Source organism: Salvia hispanica, chromosome 1, assembly GCF_023119035.1.
Source record: "Salvia hispanica cultivar TCC Black 2014 chromosome 1, UniMelb_Shisp_WGS_1.0, whole genome shotgun sequence".
NCBI lineage: Eukaryota > Viridiplantae > Streptophyta > Magnoliopsida > Lamiales > Lamiaceae > Salvia > Salvia hispanica.
Genome location: NC_062965.1, coordinates 28,467,389 through 28,480,851, shown reverse-complemented (window position 1 = coordinate 28,480,851; position 13,463 = coordinate 28,467,389). Strand labels below are relative to the sequence as shown.

Genomic DNA, 13,463 nt, shown 5'->3' with positions numbered 1-13,463 from the left:
TAAATTTATATTTTGTATATATACTTAATTACCCTTACATTAAATGATGTATTAAAGACACCTATTTATGGACATCATAGTAACCACAAATTTAAGATTAACATTTTTTTTCTCTCCCCTTTTATTGCATCTATTTAATCACTTATCTTTAAAATTTTAAAATATTGTAATTTTATTAATTTATATTTGGTGCACATTTGTCTAAAAACAAATAATGTTTATTAGCAAACAAATAATGATGGATTTTTCTTATTAAACTAGTATTTTCAAATTTAAATTTAAATAATTTAATATAAAAATAATTAGCTATATGAAGTATTAAAAATTTATTATCTATTTTTAATAAAATGTAGTAATAAGTAAGAAAAATTACTTTAAAATTGAATTTTAATTTTCAATATTGATAAACTTATTTATTTTGTCACTTTTGATTCACAAGATTCTTTATAAATATTAAGAGTTCTTAGCCCAATTCAATATTGATTTTCTTAGCTCAATTTAATATACTATCATGTACTAACAGATTAAAATAAAATAATAATTTAAGAAAATGCTTCATCAAATAACTATATTATTTTATCATACCATTCAAATTAGAATAAGAAAAATATTTATTTTTTTAGTATATTTTTTCAAATTATATACTCCCTCCGTATTTAAAAAATAGAAACATATAAAACGTGCATAAGTACAAGTATAGAGATCGCAAATGATAATTTGCAAGTATAGGAACCGCAAGTGTGCATCTTGATAAGTATAGGTCCTAAATATGTAATTCACTCAAAAATTAATAAAGTAAGAGAGATAGAGGAAAAAAAAGTAGTGAAAGTAGTGTTAGTGGATTGTGTGATCCACGTCTAAAAATAGAAAGATTCTAAAAGTTTCTATTTTTAAGAGACGGATTAAAATGGAAAGAGTTTCTATTTCTAAAATACGGAGGGAGTAAATGATTTCATTGTTTTGTACTCCATTTAAAAATATTTGACAAAAATGAACAAGCTATGAAAGAATAATACCAAAGAAAAAGGGAAATTTAAACTTAAAATATCAAATAATTAAATAGAAATTTGTTTGAAAACACATAAGTTATCAAATTATTTTATAATTAATATAATAATTTGTTTATATAGTGTGTTAATTGATACTACTATAATAATATTTATAATAAAAAATAATGATTTTTTAATTAAGTGTTACGTACGTTACACTAAATTTTTTTTAAAATTCATTTATGACTTTGAATTCAAGTTTATCTCTAATTAATAAACATGCATTTAGGTATAGGAATTTAATTTGATTTAATTTTCCTAAACTAGATATATAGCCTTAATCTGACATTAGGGTAAATTAGTCATAATATGAAATGAAATTATGGCAAAAAAAAACATAAAGGTATAATGGAGACTCTAAATCACTATTCTTAATAATTTCCCATCTTTCTTTATCATTTAAACGGATACATAACTTGTATCATGATCTAATAATCAATCTCACCACATAAATTTATCATCATTTAGCATCACACTAATTTATAGACCAAAATAATAACATCTCATATTTCTTCTAAACGAACTACATGTATATCATAATTATCTCCTAAACGAACTTCAATTAGCATAATAAACAAACATTATTGTATAGGATATATAAATATATCAGTAGCTCTGCAATTCGCTTTGATCACATGAAGATTTGGCGCGACTTGTTGGCGGAGATGACGGTGAGAATGAGGTAAACAAGCAGAGCAAAATACGAAATCGACGAAGCAGCAGTCGCCTTTCTGCAGAATTCGCCCAAGTAGCCGCAAATCGCCACCCATCCGGCGAGGCTGTTGCCGTATTTCCCCACGTACCCCACCGCCGTCGCCGCCATCAGCAGCACCGTCACGATCTGCCCCAAATTTCCCTCAAATCAAACTCAATTTCGACAATTATTCAAACACACACGATCGAGACTAATTTTACCAAATCATGCAGGAAGAGGTAGAAGAAGTAGGCCGGATCCACCGCCTTTTTGCCGACGTAGGCGAGGAACAGCGACAGGATCGTCAATGCGAAGACGATTAGATTCGTATATGCGAAAAACCTAAATTAATTTTGAAAAAAATGGGAAATTGAATGGAAATTGAAGTGTGTGAGTATAATGTATGTATATTTCTTACTTCAAGGCGGGGGAGTAGCTGTATCGGGCGTCGACTTGGATGCCGAAGACGACGGAGGTTTGTTTGGCGGTGAGCATGATCCATGCGGCGGCGAAAATCCGGAGGGAAAACTGTGATGCGAAGAAGTGTATGTGAGTTTTGCGGGCGGGGAGGTGGAGGGATTTCTCTGCTGATGTTTCCATTATTGATGAAGCTCTCTCTCTCTCTCTTGCAAAGCAAGGAGTGACGATGGTGGTGGGTAGTTTATAGAGAGAGGGAGGGAGGAGTTAAGATCGAATTGCAAACGTGGTAAGATTACTTGAATTCCTTAAAAAAAAGTACTCCCTCCATCCACGAATAAGAGTCCCGTTTTTCTATTTTCGTCCGTCCGCGAATAAGAGTCTCGGTTCATAATTACCATAAATGGTAAATAGACCCCACATTCCACTAACTCATCCAACTCACATATCATTTAAAACTAATATATACAAGTGAGACCCCTATTCCACTAACTTTCTTCCACCCACTCTTCTTAACATTTCTTAAAACCCGCGCCATTTAGAGACTTTTAATCGTGGACAGAGGAAGTAGCTTTGAAGAATGCATCAAGTGGAGATATTATGTAGAGATGACTAGACTTAATTCAGTTGTTAATACGGTTCATCTTTATTCAAGATTTGATAAAGACAAAGAGATTTAGTTCAGTTGTTAAGACGCTTCATCTCTAATCACGATTTGATAAAGATGACGAGAGTCAGTCCAGGTTGTTTGGTTGTGCTGTTAAGATGATTAACTAATCTCTGATCAAGGTTCGATAACGAGACTCGGCTTAATTGTAAAACGATTCATCTCTAATCGCAATTCGATAACCATATCTGATTAATAGGTTGAAGATTCGATTCATCGCATAATAAGGAAATGATCGTGGTTCATTTTTTTTGTAAGTAAAGGTGTGCAGGTGGTGAAGGGGTGTTCCTCTACTTGTAGTATTAAATCTATGGGTTTTATAATTCATAACTATATTTTCGTGCATTTGTCACCTCTTTTGGGGCTTTGCAATAACAACCTCTAAGAAGGGATTTTTCTTTCTACATATACTCATGTGAGTGTGAAACTATTTAATTATTATAGGAGTAATATTTTATAGAATGCTTTTGTTATTTATAGAGTGCTTAATACTCATGTGAGTGTGAAACTATTTAATTATTATAGGAGTAATATTTTATAGAATGCTTTTGTTATTTATAGAGTGCTTAATTAGTTAACTAAGTGTCGGTTGGACATGTACTATAACATTTGTCATAATTGGCTTACATTGTCCAAGCTAATAATTTAAATTAATTATTAAACATATTAAAAAGATAATTTGGGCTGAGACATATATAGTATATTAAATTGTACAGTGCTTGAAGTATTAGTGGCACCTAATTCTATGCATTTTGACATATCAGTTGGTGGAATATTAATTCTAAATAAATCTTTTTTTTTTTTTTTTTTTTCGAATCCAAGTCGACACTATCAATTTTTGATGCAATAAATTAACCACTAGGTTTCCAAAATTTGTGTATGCGTGAGTAAAATATATACACACATCAATTTCAATTCAAATTTTGTTTATTATGTATCAACTGTACACAACATCTTCTATTCTATATCGTTCGTATAAAGTGCCTTACAAATATGACTCCAATTTGTGATCGTTGAATTTTATAGAAACAAATGGTGCATTCTACATTATTGATTAGATTTCATGGATAATTAAGCCTAAATATCATGTGGAGGTCAACTCAACAGCATTAATCAATTTAATACCCATGAGTTGCAATTTAAATGGGGTAGTCATAAATTAACAAAAATTGTATATACAAAATTGGACATTTTAGGTATTTTACATATAAAATAAAGTTATAATTATTAATTAATTTCATGTATTACCGAGTTAGCCTTCTATGATCATTTAGGAAAGATTAGTTAAGTCTTTGTAATCAAGTTCATACTTCAATTAGGTAAATAATGCTAGTATATATCAGTGGCATAATTTCTTCTTCCGTTAACAAGAAAGAGGATATTTCTCAAAATTTAAACTCCCCCAATACAAACTAAATCATGTAGATATATACATTATTGTCGATATTTAAACTCCCCCCATACAAACTAAATCATGTAGATATATACATTATTCTCGATATTTAAACTCTACCCAACACACTAAATATGTAAATTATGTAGATAATATACATTAGTTGCATAATTTCTTCTTAAGTAATTTAAACTAAATATAAACTCTCCACTACAAACTAAATTATCTTTTAAATTATCTTTCGCACTATTTATTTTATTATTAAACGATCTTTACATTTCTAAGTTATAAAAACGACTACATAGGTATATAATTAACGACTACATACGTATATAATTAATTTCTTAGTATTAGCATGAAATACAAAATAATAATAGTCATTCACATCCAATTATTTTAGAATTCCAAATTATAAAAATAAATTCATGCATATATACTTCATTCTTATTTCTTAGTACTAACATCATAAACATAATCGTTAGCAACCTTTTTAAGTCTTTACTATATTATTCATATAATTTAGAATTGACATATAGTAATGTAATAGCATAAGTCATGTTGTAGCCTGGGGTGTCCATTTTCTCATTTTAACTTTTTTTTGTTAATTTATAGGAGTATATGAAATTATATTAATTTAAATTATAAAGTAACATTGTTTTTTGTTCATATGTTCACTTTTGTTATATTCTTATAATTTTGTAAATTTCAATGATAATAAGTGGCCAAGTGGGAAATTATGTACTTTATGTCTTGTTCTTTTCGTAAATTTATAATAAAAAATAATTTTGTTTGTTTTTGTTTTTTTCATAAATTTCTGTAAAATCCAAGTTAAAATTATTAAATAATACTATTTATATTCGCTTTTTGAATTGTTGGAGTGTCATCTAAGAATAAGAAATAATTGCAGCCTGATATGATTCAAACCTAAATAAGAAAGAACACGAAGTAGAGGGATCTTAATGGCTAAGCAAACTATTTGATGCAGCACTATTTCCATATTTTTATTGTAGTGATATTCCATATGTTCACATTTTTATCAATGAAATTTAATAGTGATTAGACTTTACAAATATATAACAAAAGGGTAATTAGGTAAAGAAAATAATACTAGCTAATAAAAAACCGGTTTAAATAAAAATCGATTTAAAATGTAAGGGTATTGTATATACAATTTTCGTTAATTTATCTTTACTCATTTAAATGAGCAATTACGTAGGGTCTGAAGTAGTATTTAATTAAGACACTTGTGATAGGTACTAATTGCCTTGTCAATTGACAAAACTAGATTTGGTCATCCAAAAATAAAGATATTTTATTTTTAATACTCTCTCTATCCCACAAAAGATGCCACACTTTTCTTTTTAGTTTGTCCCACAAAAGATGTCACAATTTCCTTTTTGAATTTTTTTTTCTCTCACATAAATATAAAAATTATATTTTCTCTCTCCATTTAATACACAAAACAAAACCTCCTAAAATCTCGTGTCGTCTCACAAGTGTGACATCTTTTGTGGACGGAGGAGCGATATTCTTTTTTGGGGTACATAACAAGGTCAGCTTCGACCCAACAATTGATGACCTAGCTATTGACGACCCAACAATTGACGACCCAACAAGGTCAGCTAGGATTGAGGTGTGGTTCTGAATCTTCTACATCGAAGTGGGAATCATAAAATAAGCATATTTATCTCCTAAATTATGTGGATTTTGCATAATTTGTCCATTTTCCGTGAATTACTAAAACAAAATCTATCAATATATAAAGTGGGAGTTGTTGAGAAAATCACAGAAATGCCATTATGACCACTTTTGGGGGGAAAACGATAGAATAGAGAAGTGGTCAAGTGGGTGTAGGCGTGTAGTTATTCTGCTGTACAAGAAATAAGAAAGTTGTATCTAGACTGAGTATAATCTGTCAAATTCGCCTATCTCAAAATCTTGAGAAAAGTGAAGAAGAGATATATTAATAAGAAATTATATATTGAAACTAGCTTTCACCAGAAGTTTTGAACTACTATTATAAAAGTCCTGCAAAAATAGTGTACGAGATCTTAAATGAGTGATTAATAGAGCAATGTCCGATGGCAGTTTCCGACAAACCGAAATGAACTACATTATGCTCTTTTTGTCCTATCTTTTATCTATCTGTACGTATATGTGTATAGGGGGGCTATGAATATATATAGGTGTTGCAGGGGGGTTGGACAAGGAAAGCACGACAACAATGGCAGCATCGACCATGGCAGAGCGAAAACGGGGAGACAGAACAAAGGTCGATGGAGAGATGAACAATGTCAGCTTAAACATCAACTGGAAAAAAATTATTCATAAGAAAGATAAGATTTTGTTGCCAGCATTAGATTTTACCTCCAAATTTAGATTTTTTATTGTTGCAATCGCTAAATTTCTCCCTCACTGACTCTGACTCTATGCCGGAAACGTTGCAGCTTCCTCAACGAAGACGCATCGTATCACCACTCCACTCCACTCTATAAAGAAGGCCGTCGGCCTCTCTCTGATCCGCTGTCGCCGGTTTTGAATCTCCAAGGTCAAAGAAATGGGGATTCCACTCGCCAGAGCATCCAGCTACAATTCTTTTTTTTTTTTTTAAGCACCACCTCAATTTCAGTGCATCTTTCTCTACTAATATTGTATTGGTAACATGAAGTAGGGCTTCATGTATTTCAAAGCCCAATATTTAATAGGCTTTACATGATTTAAATTTTTTTATAATACTTTTGATTAATAATAAAGTTGCATGATAATCAAATCTACCACTATTCTAACAATTAATTAAGTCCCTTTTATATTTTCTTAAATAGTGGAGTAGTACTCCATAAAACATGATTCTGAATAAAAATTTTAAACAAATTAATTATCTATAAAAATTAGTTTAAAGTTGGATCAAATTCTAATTTACCTTGCACCTGTTAAATTTTGAATGCTAAATTATAAAGTTACAAAAATTTCTCAATTATTCTATAATAACTTTTTAAGATTTAAATTAGTGCACACATGTGAAATTTTTGTGTTAACAATAAATAGTTACATAACATGCATATATATTACAACGGGGAGTGATCAATTACTAACTTTTTAAGTTGCTAACTTGCTAACTCATCAATGCAGTGTATTAAAAATATCAACACGATGACATTAAAATGTCAACACATAATTTTGTTGAACTTCAATGTAATGTGTTGATATTATGTGTTGACATTTTGATATCACCATGACATTTTTAATACACCGTATTGATGAGTTAGCAAAGTTAGCAAATTAAATAATTAATAATATAACGCACCCTTATTATAACACGGACTAAACACCTTTATTTTGAGCTACAAAAGCTAAACATTATGTCATAAATTTGATCAAATGTGACTATTAAGAATTTTTTAAATATCATGGTTTGTTATTCAAATTTAAAAATGGGATAATCAGAATTTGTCAAACTTTATGCTTTTATAGTCAATAAACTCTTTTTAAAATAGACGCTAAAAAGATAGTGTAACAGGCAAGACAAGAAATTAGAGGAGAATTTATATTATGCTAAGAAGCCAATAAAATCTTTTTAAGAAAGGACATGTTAAAAAATGGGAGTAATATTCAAGACAATAAATTAGAGGAGAAATTATAGTACTATTAAATTAAAAAAGAACATGTTTATTCTATGCACATAATTGCACTTATATCATAATATTACTCAATGTATCTGGACATTGATATAATATCGTTGTATGGAATTTTGCATTTTTTTTAATCAGAATATCTTCCAAAATAAAAGTTTAGGGTACTATGGTTCAAAGAGTATAAAAACTCCAAAAGTCCTTTTAACGAGATTATACCGATATCCATGGATGTTTAGTGATATTTTCAATGAATAGAGACTGCGGATAATATTACTGCAATGTACCGGAACTAAAAATGTAACTCTCTTTTAATTAATTAGAATACTCCTACTTTTAGAAGTTCACTCTATTCCATCTATACATAATATTAATATTTTATACATGTATAAAAAGAGAGTTCCTAATAATCAATTTAATTAACTGACACAGTTTTATTCATCTAATAAATGTTATTGTTCATTTCTTATTTTTAAATTTATGTACGCAAGGTTATTGGTTCTTATTTTTATTGACTTATCGAAAATGTGTGACTAATACTTGAAAATTATATAATCTGTGCATAGCACGAGGGATGATACTATTAAAATATAAATCCCACTACAAAAGTAGGAATCCAGACCTTTTATGCGGGCCCTACATTATTTGCTTGGGTATCAAACAGTTGCAAATGTATAAATTGTGGGCTTTTTCTTGGCTTTCTCACTCTCATGATTCAAAATTTTGGTGGCCCAAATTATGGCCCAAATACCATCCAACCGTAATACTGTTTAGAGAAAGTGATCAAAACCCAATTAAACAAATAGCCCAATTTCGAAGAAGTATTTCGCCAAGACTATGTAACAAGCGTTGAATATAATTTTAATCTATAGACTATAATATTCATTATACTCTCACATCAACATCGCTATTTTTCTTCCCAATTATGTAAGATATGGGGTTGAGATATTAGGTATTTTTAATTTTAATTTTAATTTTAATTTTAATTTTATTTTTCATTTGATTATAGGAAAATGATGTGTGTTGAATACCAAACAGCATTTTTTATATAGAAGGGCCATGGGCCCTGGGTCTCTTGCATATGTAATCATTGAAAAAGACAAAAAATATTTCGACGAGTCAAAATTAATGTAGTAACAAGATATGTAATCAAATTTTCAAAGAAAATTGGGATTTTTTCCTGCTGTTTTTAACAATTATTATCTGATGAAAATTGGAGTAAAACAGAACTATCACTTCATATTTCAGTGCCGATATTCACATCTAGAAAAAACTAATCATTAACAAGATAATTATGGAGTAGTACATATTGGGGTACTAATGTAATATATTAATGAATTCACTAATTCAATTTTTATGTATCTCTTGTAGATTCTTATTCTTATGAATATAGAAAGAGAAAAATATTTATGGTCACCACAATGAATCGTCTATTAACATAATATTTGGAGCCAACAACTATGAATATACAGTACTCAAATAATTCACATGATTGACTTGGTCAAATTTCAAATTTTCAACTCTCACGTCTACTAATGGTCCTTGAGTTCAATCTCATACGACTACTATTTTTAAATTACAGTATAATATTATGCTTCAGAAGATAATTATTTCCACCTAATTAAAATCGGTATTACATTAATTAAATCTCTCTGCAGTCAATTGGACTTACTCATTCATCCATTCCAGTCAAGTCAAGTCCTCCAATAAATCCACATTTGAACTCTTCGTTTTTCTGCGCATGGAAAAATCACTATTTCAATGAATATCTGAGTATTGTGAGCTTTTTTTATTTTTCAATCAGCATGAAAATACTCAAAAGCGTGGCTATAATACTTAAAAAAAAATAAGAACAATAATTGGCGGATATTTTCTACCAATATTTTTGAATTCAGTTTAATTTTTTAATGTTGTTTAAAAACATGTCGATATCAATGTGAAAGTTGAACTAATTACGATTGGGAAATAGAGTTATGAATCAGAATAATGGGTTTTGATTTTTCTCACTATGATCAAATTAAGTCGAACTTCCAAGTCTATATATAATTAGTTAATTACAATAAGAAACTTTAATATGCATAAAAAACTTCAGTATCATCATTACTAAAATGAAAGCCATATTCTTGATTGTCTTTGACTACATTAGTAGTTAGTATAATTTTTACAAATCATCAAAAATATGATCCCAAATTTTCAATTTGTCAATAATTGTATATGACCTACACTTGTGGCATGATTAATAGTAGTACTTGAAAGTTGAAAGCAATTGAAACTTTAGTTGCTAAAATGATTAGCCTTCTCAATAATATGCGTATGATATTATATGACTTATATGCTTTAATAGGACCACACACACTCATTAGTACTCTATCACCTTCACTCTTGTAGTCTTGTACTTGTATAAATGACGATCCAGATAATAATCAGCATATTTTTGAATAAATTAAAAATAAATATAATATTTAAAAAGTTGTCACATACACAAACACTAGCTATCAAAACACATTAACTAGCCTTCCCTAAACATACCGAATTCAATTTAACTTCCATTAAATGCATTACCACATTTCAAGCAATCACAATTCAAATACACAACATTTATACATCAAAATTTCATAATTCAGTGACCTATTTTAGCAATCTTAGCTCAATTCTTTGTCTGCCGCCCAAATTCTATATAATTTTGGGGTCAACGGAATTTATCTGAATTTAATGGAGTTTTTCGGTCATAACCATATAAATACCCTGCTAATTAATTCATTCCATGATTCCATTGAAAAAACGATCATTTTTTTTCTCACAAATTTGAATTTTTTTCAGACGCAATGGGAGGTTGAGAGAGCTCGATTATGGGGTGTGTTCACGGAAAAGGAGCCGCCAGCAATAGTCGCCGGAATCGGGAGGAGCTGACGATCGAAGAGGCTCCCGCTGCCGCTGCCGCTGACAGACCGGTGGTGGTGCCGGAATTCAGGCTGAGAATAGGCGCCGACGCTGCCGCAACGGAATCGTGGCCGCCGTGGCTCGTCGCCGTCGCCGGAGACGAGATCAAGGGTTGGAAACCGCGGCTGGCTAACACCTTCGACAAAATTGCTAAGGTATTAAAATAACTCCGTCAATTCACGGCGTTAGTTTGTTAGTTTTGATCAGTTACTGCTTCTCTGTTTTGTTGTATTCCTCTGTTTTTAGAATCACCTTTTGCTCACTGTAAAGGTACCACTTTCTATACGTTAGGTACAGCCAATACAGAGATTCTAGGCATGGTTGAAGTGTTATTAGTGGAAAATGATAAAATTAGTTATAAATAGATAGAGACTAATTTTGGTGGACGATACGATTTAGTAATTGTGTTTTTTAACTAGAGTTGATTTTGAACAAATTGTGGGATTGGGGAATAATGTTGCACAGATTGGGCAAGGAGCGTATAGCAATGTGTATAAAGCTAGGGATTTGGTGACGGGGAAGGTGGTGGCGTTGAAGAAAGTGAGGTTCGATAGCTTTGACCCGGAGGCTCTGAGGTTCATGGCAAGGGAGATACTCGTGTTGAGACGACTAAACCATCCGAACGTTATCAAGCTCGAAGGTCTTGTTATTTCGCGGATGTCAAGCAGCCTTTACCTCGTGTTTGAGTACATGGAGCATGATCTTGCTGGCCTTTCTGCTGCTCAATCTGCTAACTTCACCGAGGACCGGGTAAGTAAGTTGTACTATAGAACGAAACCATACCGGTTTTCACTTTTGTATTCGAGCAGTTTTATCTACTTGATGTGTGTTTGATTCAAGGCTTTCGTTGTGGTACATGTGGCTCTTTCGCGTTTATATTTCATCGAATTATGCAATTTTTTTGGATGTTGTTGTTTGTAGGCAACTGATGATGCATTTCTAATATCCGAAGCTTAAGCTTATTGATCATCTGAATCGTCATGATCTGTTCTGTTGCGTTGGATTGATTCGTGTACTGCTCCGTCTTCTTACAGTAGCTAGTCGTCATTTGCTTCTCGATATGCAGGTCAAGTGCTATATGAAACAGCTGATCTCGGGTTTGGAGCATTGCCACAGCAATGGTGTCTTGCATCGTGACATCAAGTGCTCGAATCTGCTGATTGACAACGAAGGAATACTTAAAATAGCCGATTTTGGCCTTGCTTCTTTTTTCAATCCCGAGAGCAAGAAACCTATGACGAACCGTGTAGTCACCCTCTGGTATCGCCCTCCTGAACTGCTGCTAGGCGCCACACACTATGGCGTTGGTGTCGATTTATGGAGTGTCGGCTGTGTTCTGGCAGAGCTTCTCGCTGGAAAGCCAATACTGCGCGGGCGAACAGAGGTAATTGGTGACTAGTCTTACTTGTTTAATGAAAGGGATAACTTTATAACGTCGATTTATGGATGCTTTCGCGTATTAGGTCGAGCAGCTGCACAAGATATTCAAGCTATGTGGCTCTCCTCCTGAGGAATTCTGGAAGCAATCAAGTCTGCCTGATACAACTCTCTATAAACCGCAGCATCCGTATAAATGTTGCATAAGGGAGACGTTTAAGGATTTCCCGCTGTCGTCTCTTGCTCTGATAGAAACTCTTCTTGAAGTCGATCCTCGTGCACGAGGCACTGCTGCTGCAGCATTGAAGAGTAAGGTAAGTAAGCAGGCGTGCGCGGTCCAATCAATACTCGTTGCTTCTGGTGATGATTTTGAGTGTTTTTACCTGATCTTGATATGCTGTTTTTGGCCAGTTTTTTACTACTGAACCATTTGCTTGTGAACCATCAAGTTTGCCTAAATTTCCTCCTACCAAAGAAATGGATTTGAAACTGAGAGATGAAGCAGCCAGAAGGAAACACGGTATAGGCAGAAAATCGAACATCAACAATGGACTTAGAAGAGCTCGTGTGCACAACAAGGCCATCCGTGCAAATCCGGTTCTCGAAGCCAACACAGAACTCCAAATGAATTTAAGCGTATGTCGTCAATTTCTTCTTTCAATTTTACCAGTAAATAGAAATTATGCGAACGTTTTTAAAATGAGAACTTTGAGAATTGAAAATTGCAGTTTTCTTCTCTCATAACATATTGAACTGATATAATTATGAGTTCTGACTTTAAGAAAAGTTTTGAACTGAACCATCTCCTTACACGTGATTGAGTATATTGATGATCAAACGATACTTGTCTATATCGTGCAGAGGCTAAGAGTCGGGAGAGGGAGGGGCGAGAAGTTCCCACCACCACACCAAGATGGCGCAGTTGGCCACACAATGTCGTCGTTTGCTGATGATGCTTTGTTCGCTTCCTCGATGAGGAGGAGGAATGGTGACAAAGAGCCTCATAGTGCACCTCCTCGTTGCTTCATCAACGCCTTATATCAGTCCACTGCTGTTTGCTCCGTGGACTTCCGGTTCGGTCGCAGATGAACGCTTTCGACATAGGTATAACTGTAACCATATCTTCAAGAATCAATGCTGCTTATCAAATGTAAAGGTCATATTTTTGTGTACAGTTATAGACGATGAGGTTTATACAGAAATTTATAATCAATTTTATTAAGAGAAATAAGCAAATTTTGGTAGGTAGGGTATTTTGGGTTTATTACTTGACTTCCATTTTACACTGTACATTAAT

General features: G+C 32.2%; 2 protein-coding genes across 3 annotated transcripts; one reads left to right on the top strand and one right to left on the bottom strand.

The window, feature by feature from the left end:
* Positions 1–1,568: 1,568 nt before the first annotated feature.
* On the bottom strand, positions 1,569–2,343 carry LOC125205563 (CASP-like protein 1F2). The gene is made up of 3 exons (XM_048104595.1): positions 2,162–2,343; positions 1,965–2,085; positions 1,569–1,890 (listed from the first exon to the last, which is right to left on the bottom strand). Exons 1-3 carry the CDS (start codon positions 2,341–2,343, stop codon positions 1,681–1,683), a joined length of 513 nt encoding a protein of 170 aa, XP_047960552.1. The 3' UTR covers positions 1,569–1,680.
* Positions 2,344–10,411: 8,068 nt separating this feature from the next.
* On the top strand, positions 10,412–13,408 carry LOC125204699 (probable serine/threonine-protein kinase At1g54610). 2 transcript variants are annotated; one of them, XM_048103412.1, is made up of 6 exons: positions 10,412–10,944; positions 11,255–11,539; positions 11,856–12,173; positions 12,253–12,480; positions 12,578–12,802; positions 13,028–13,408. In XM_048103412.1, exons 1-6 carry the CDS (start codon positions 10,699–10,701, stop codon positions 13,253–13,255), a joined length of 1,530 nt encoding a protein of 509 aa, XP_047959369.1. In that variant the 5' UTR covers positions 10,412–10,698; the 3' UTR covers positions 13,256–13,408. The 2 variants fall into 2 exon arrangements, with proteins under 2 accessions (XP_047959369.1, XP_047959377.1); XM_048103420.1 differs by lacking the exon at positions 11,255–11,539.
* The last annotated feature ends 55 nt before the right edge of the window (positions 13,409–13,463 follow it).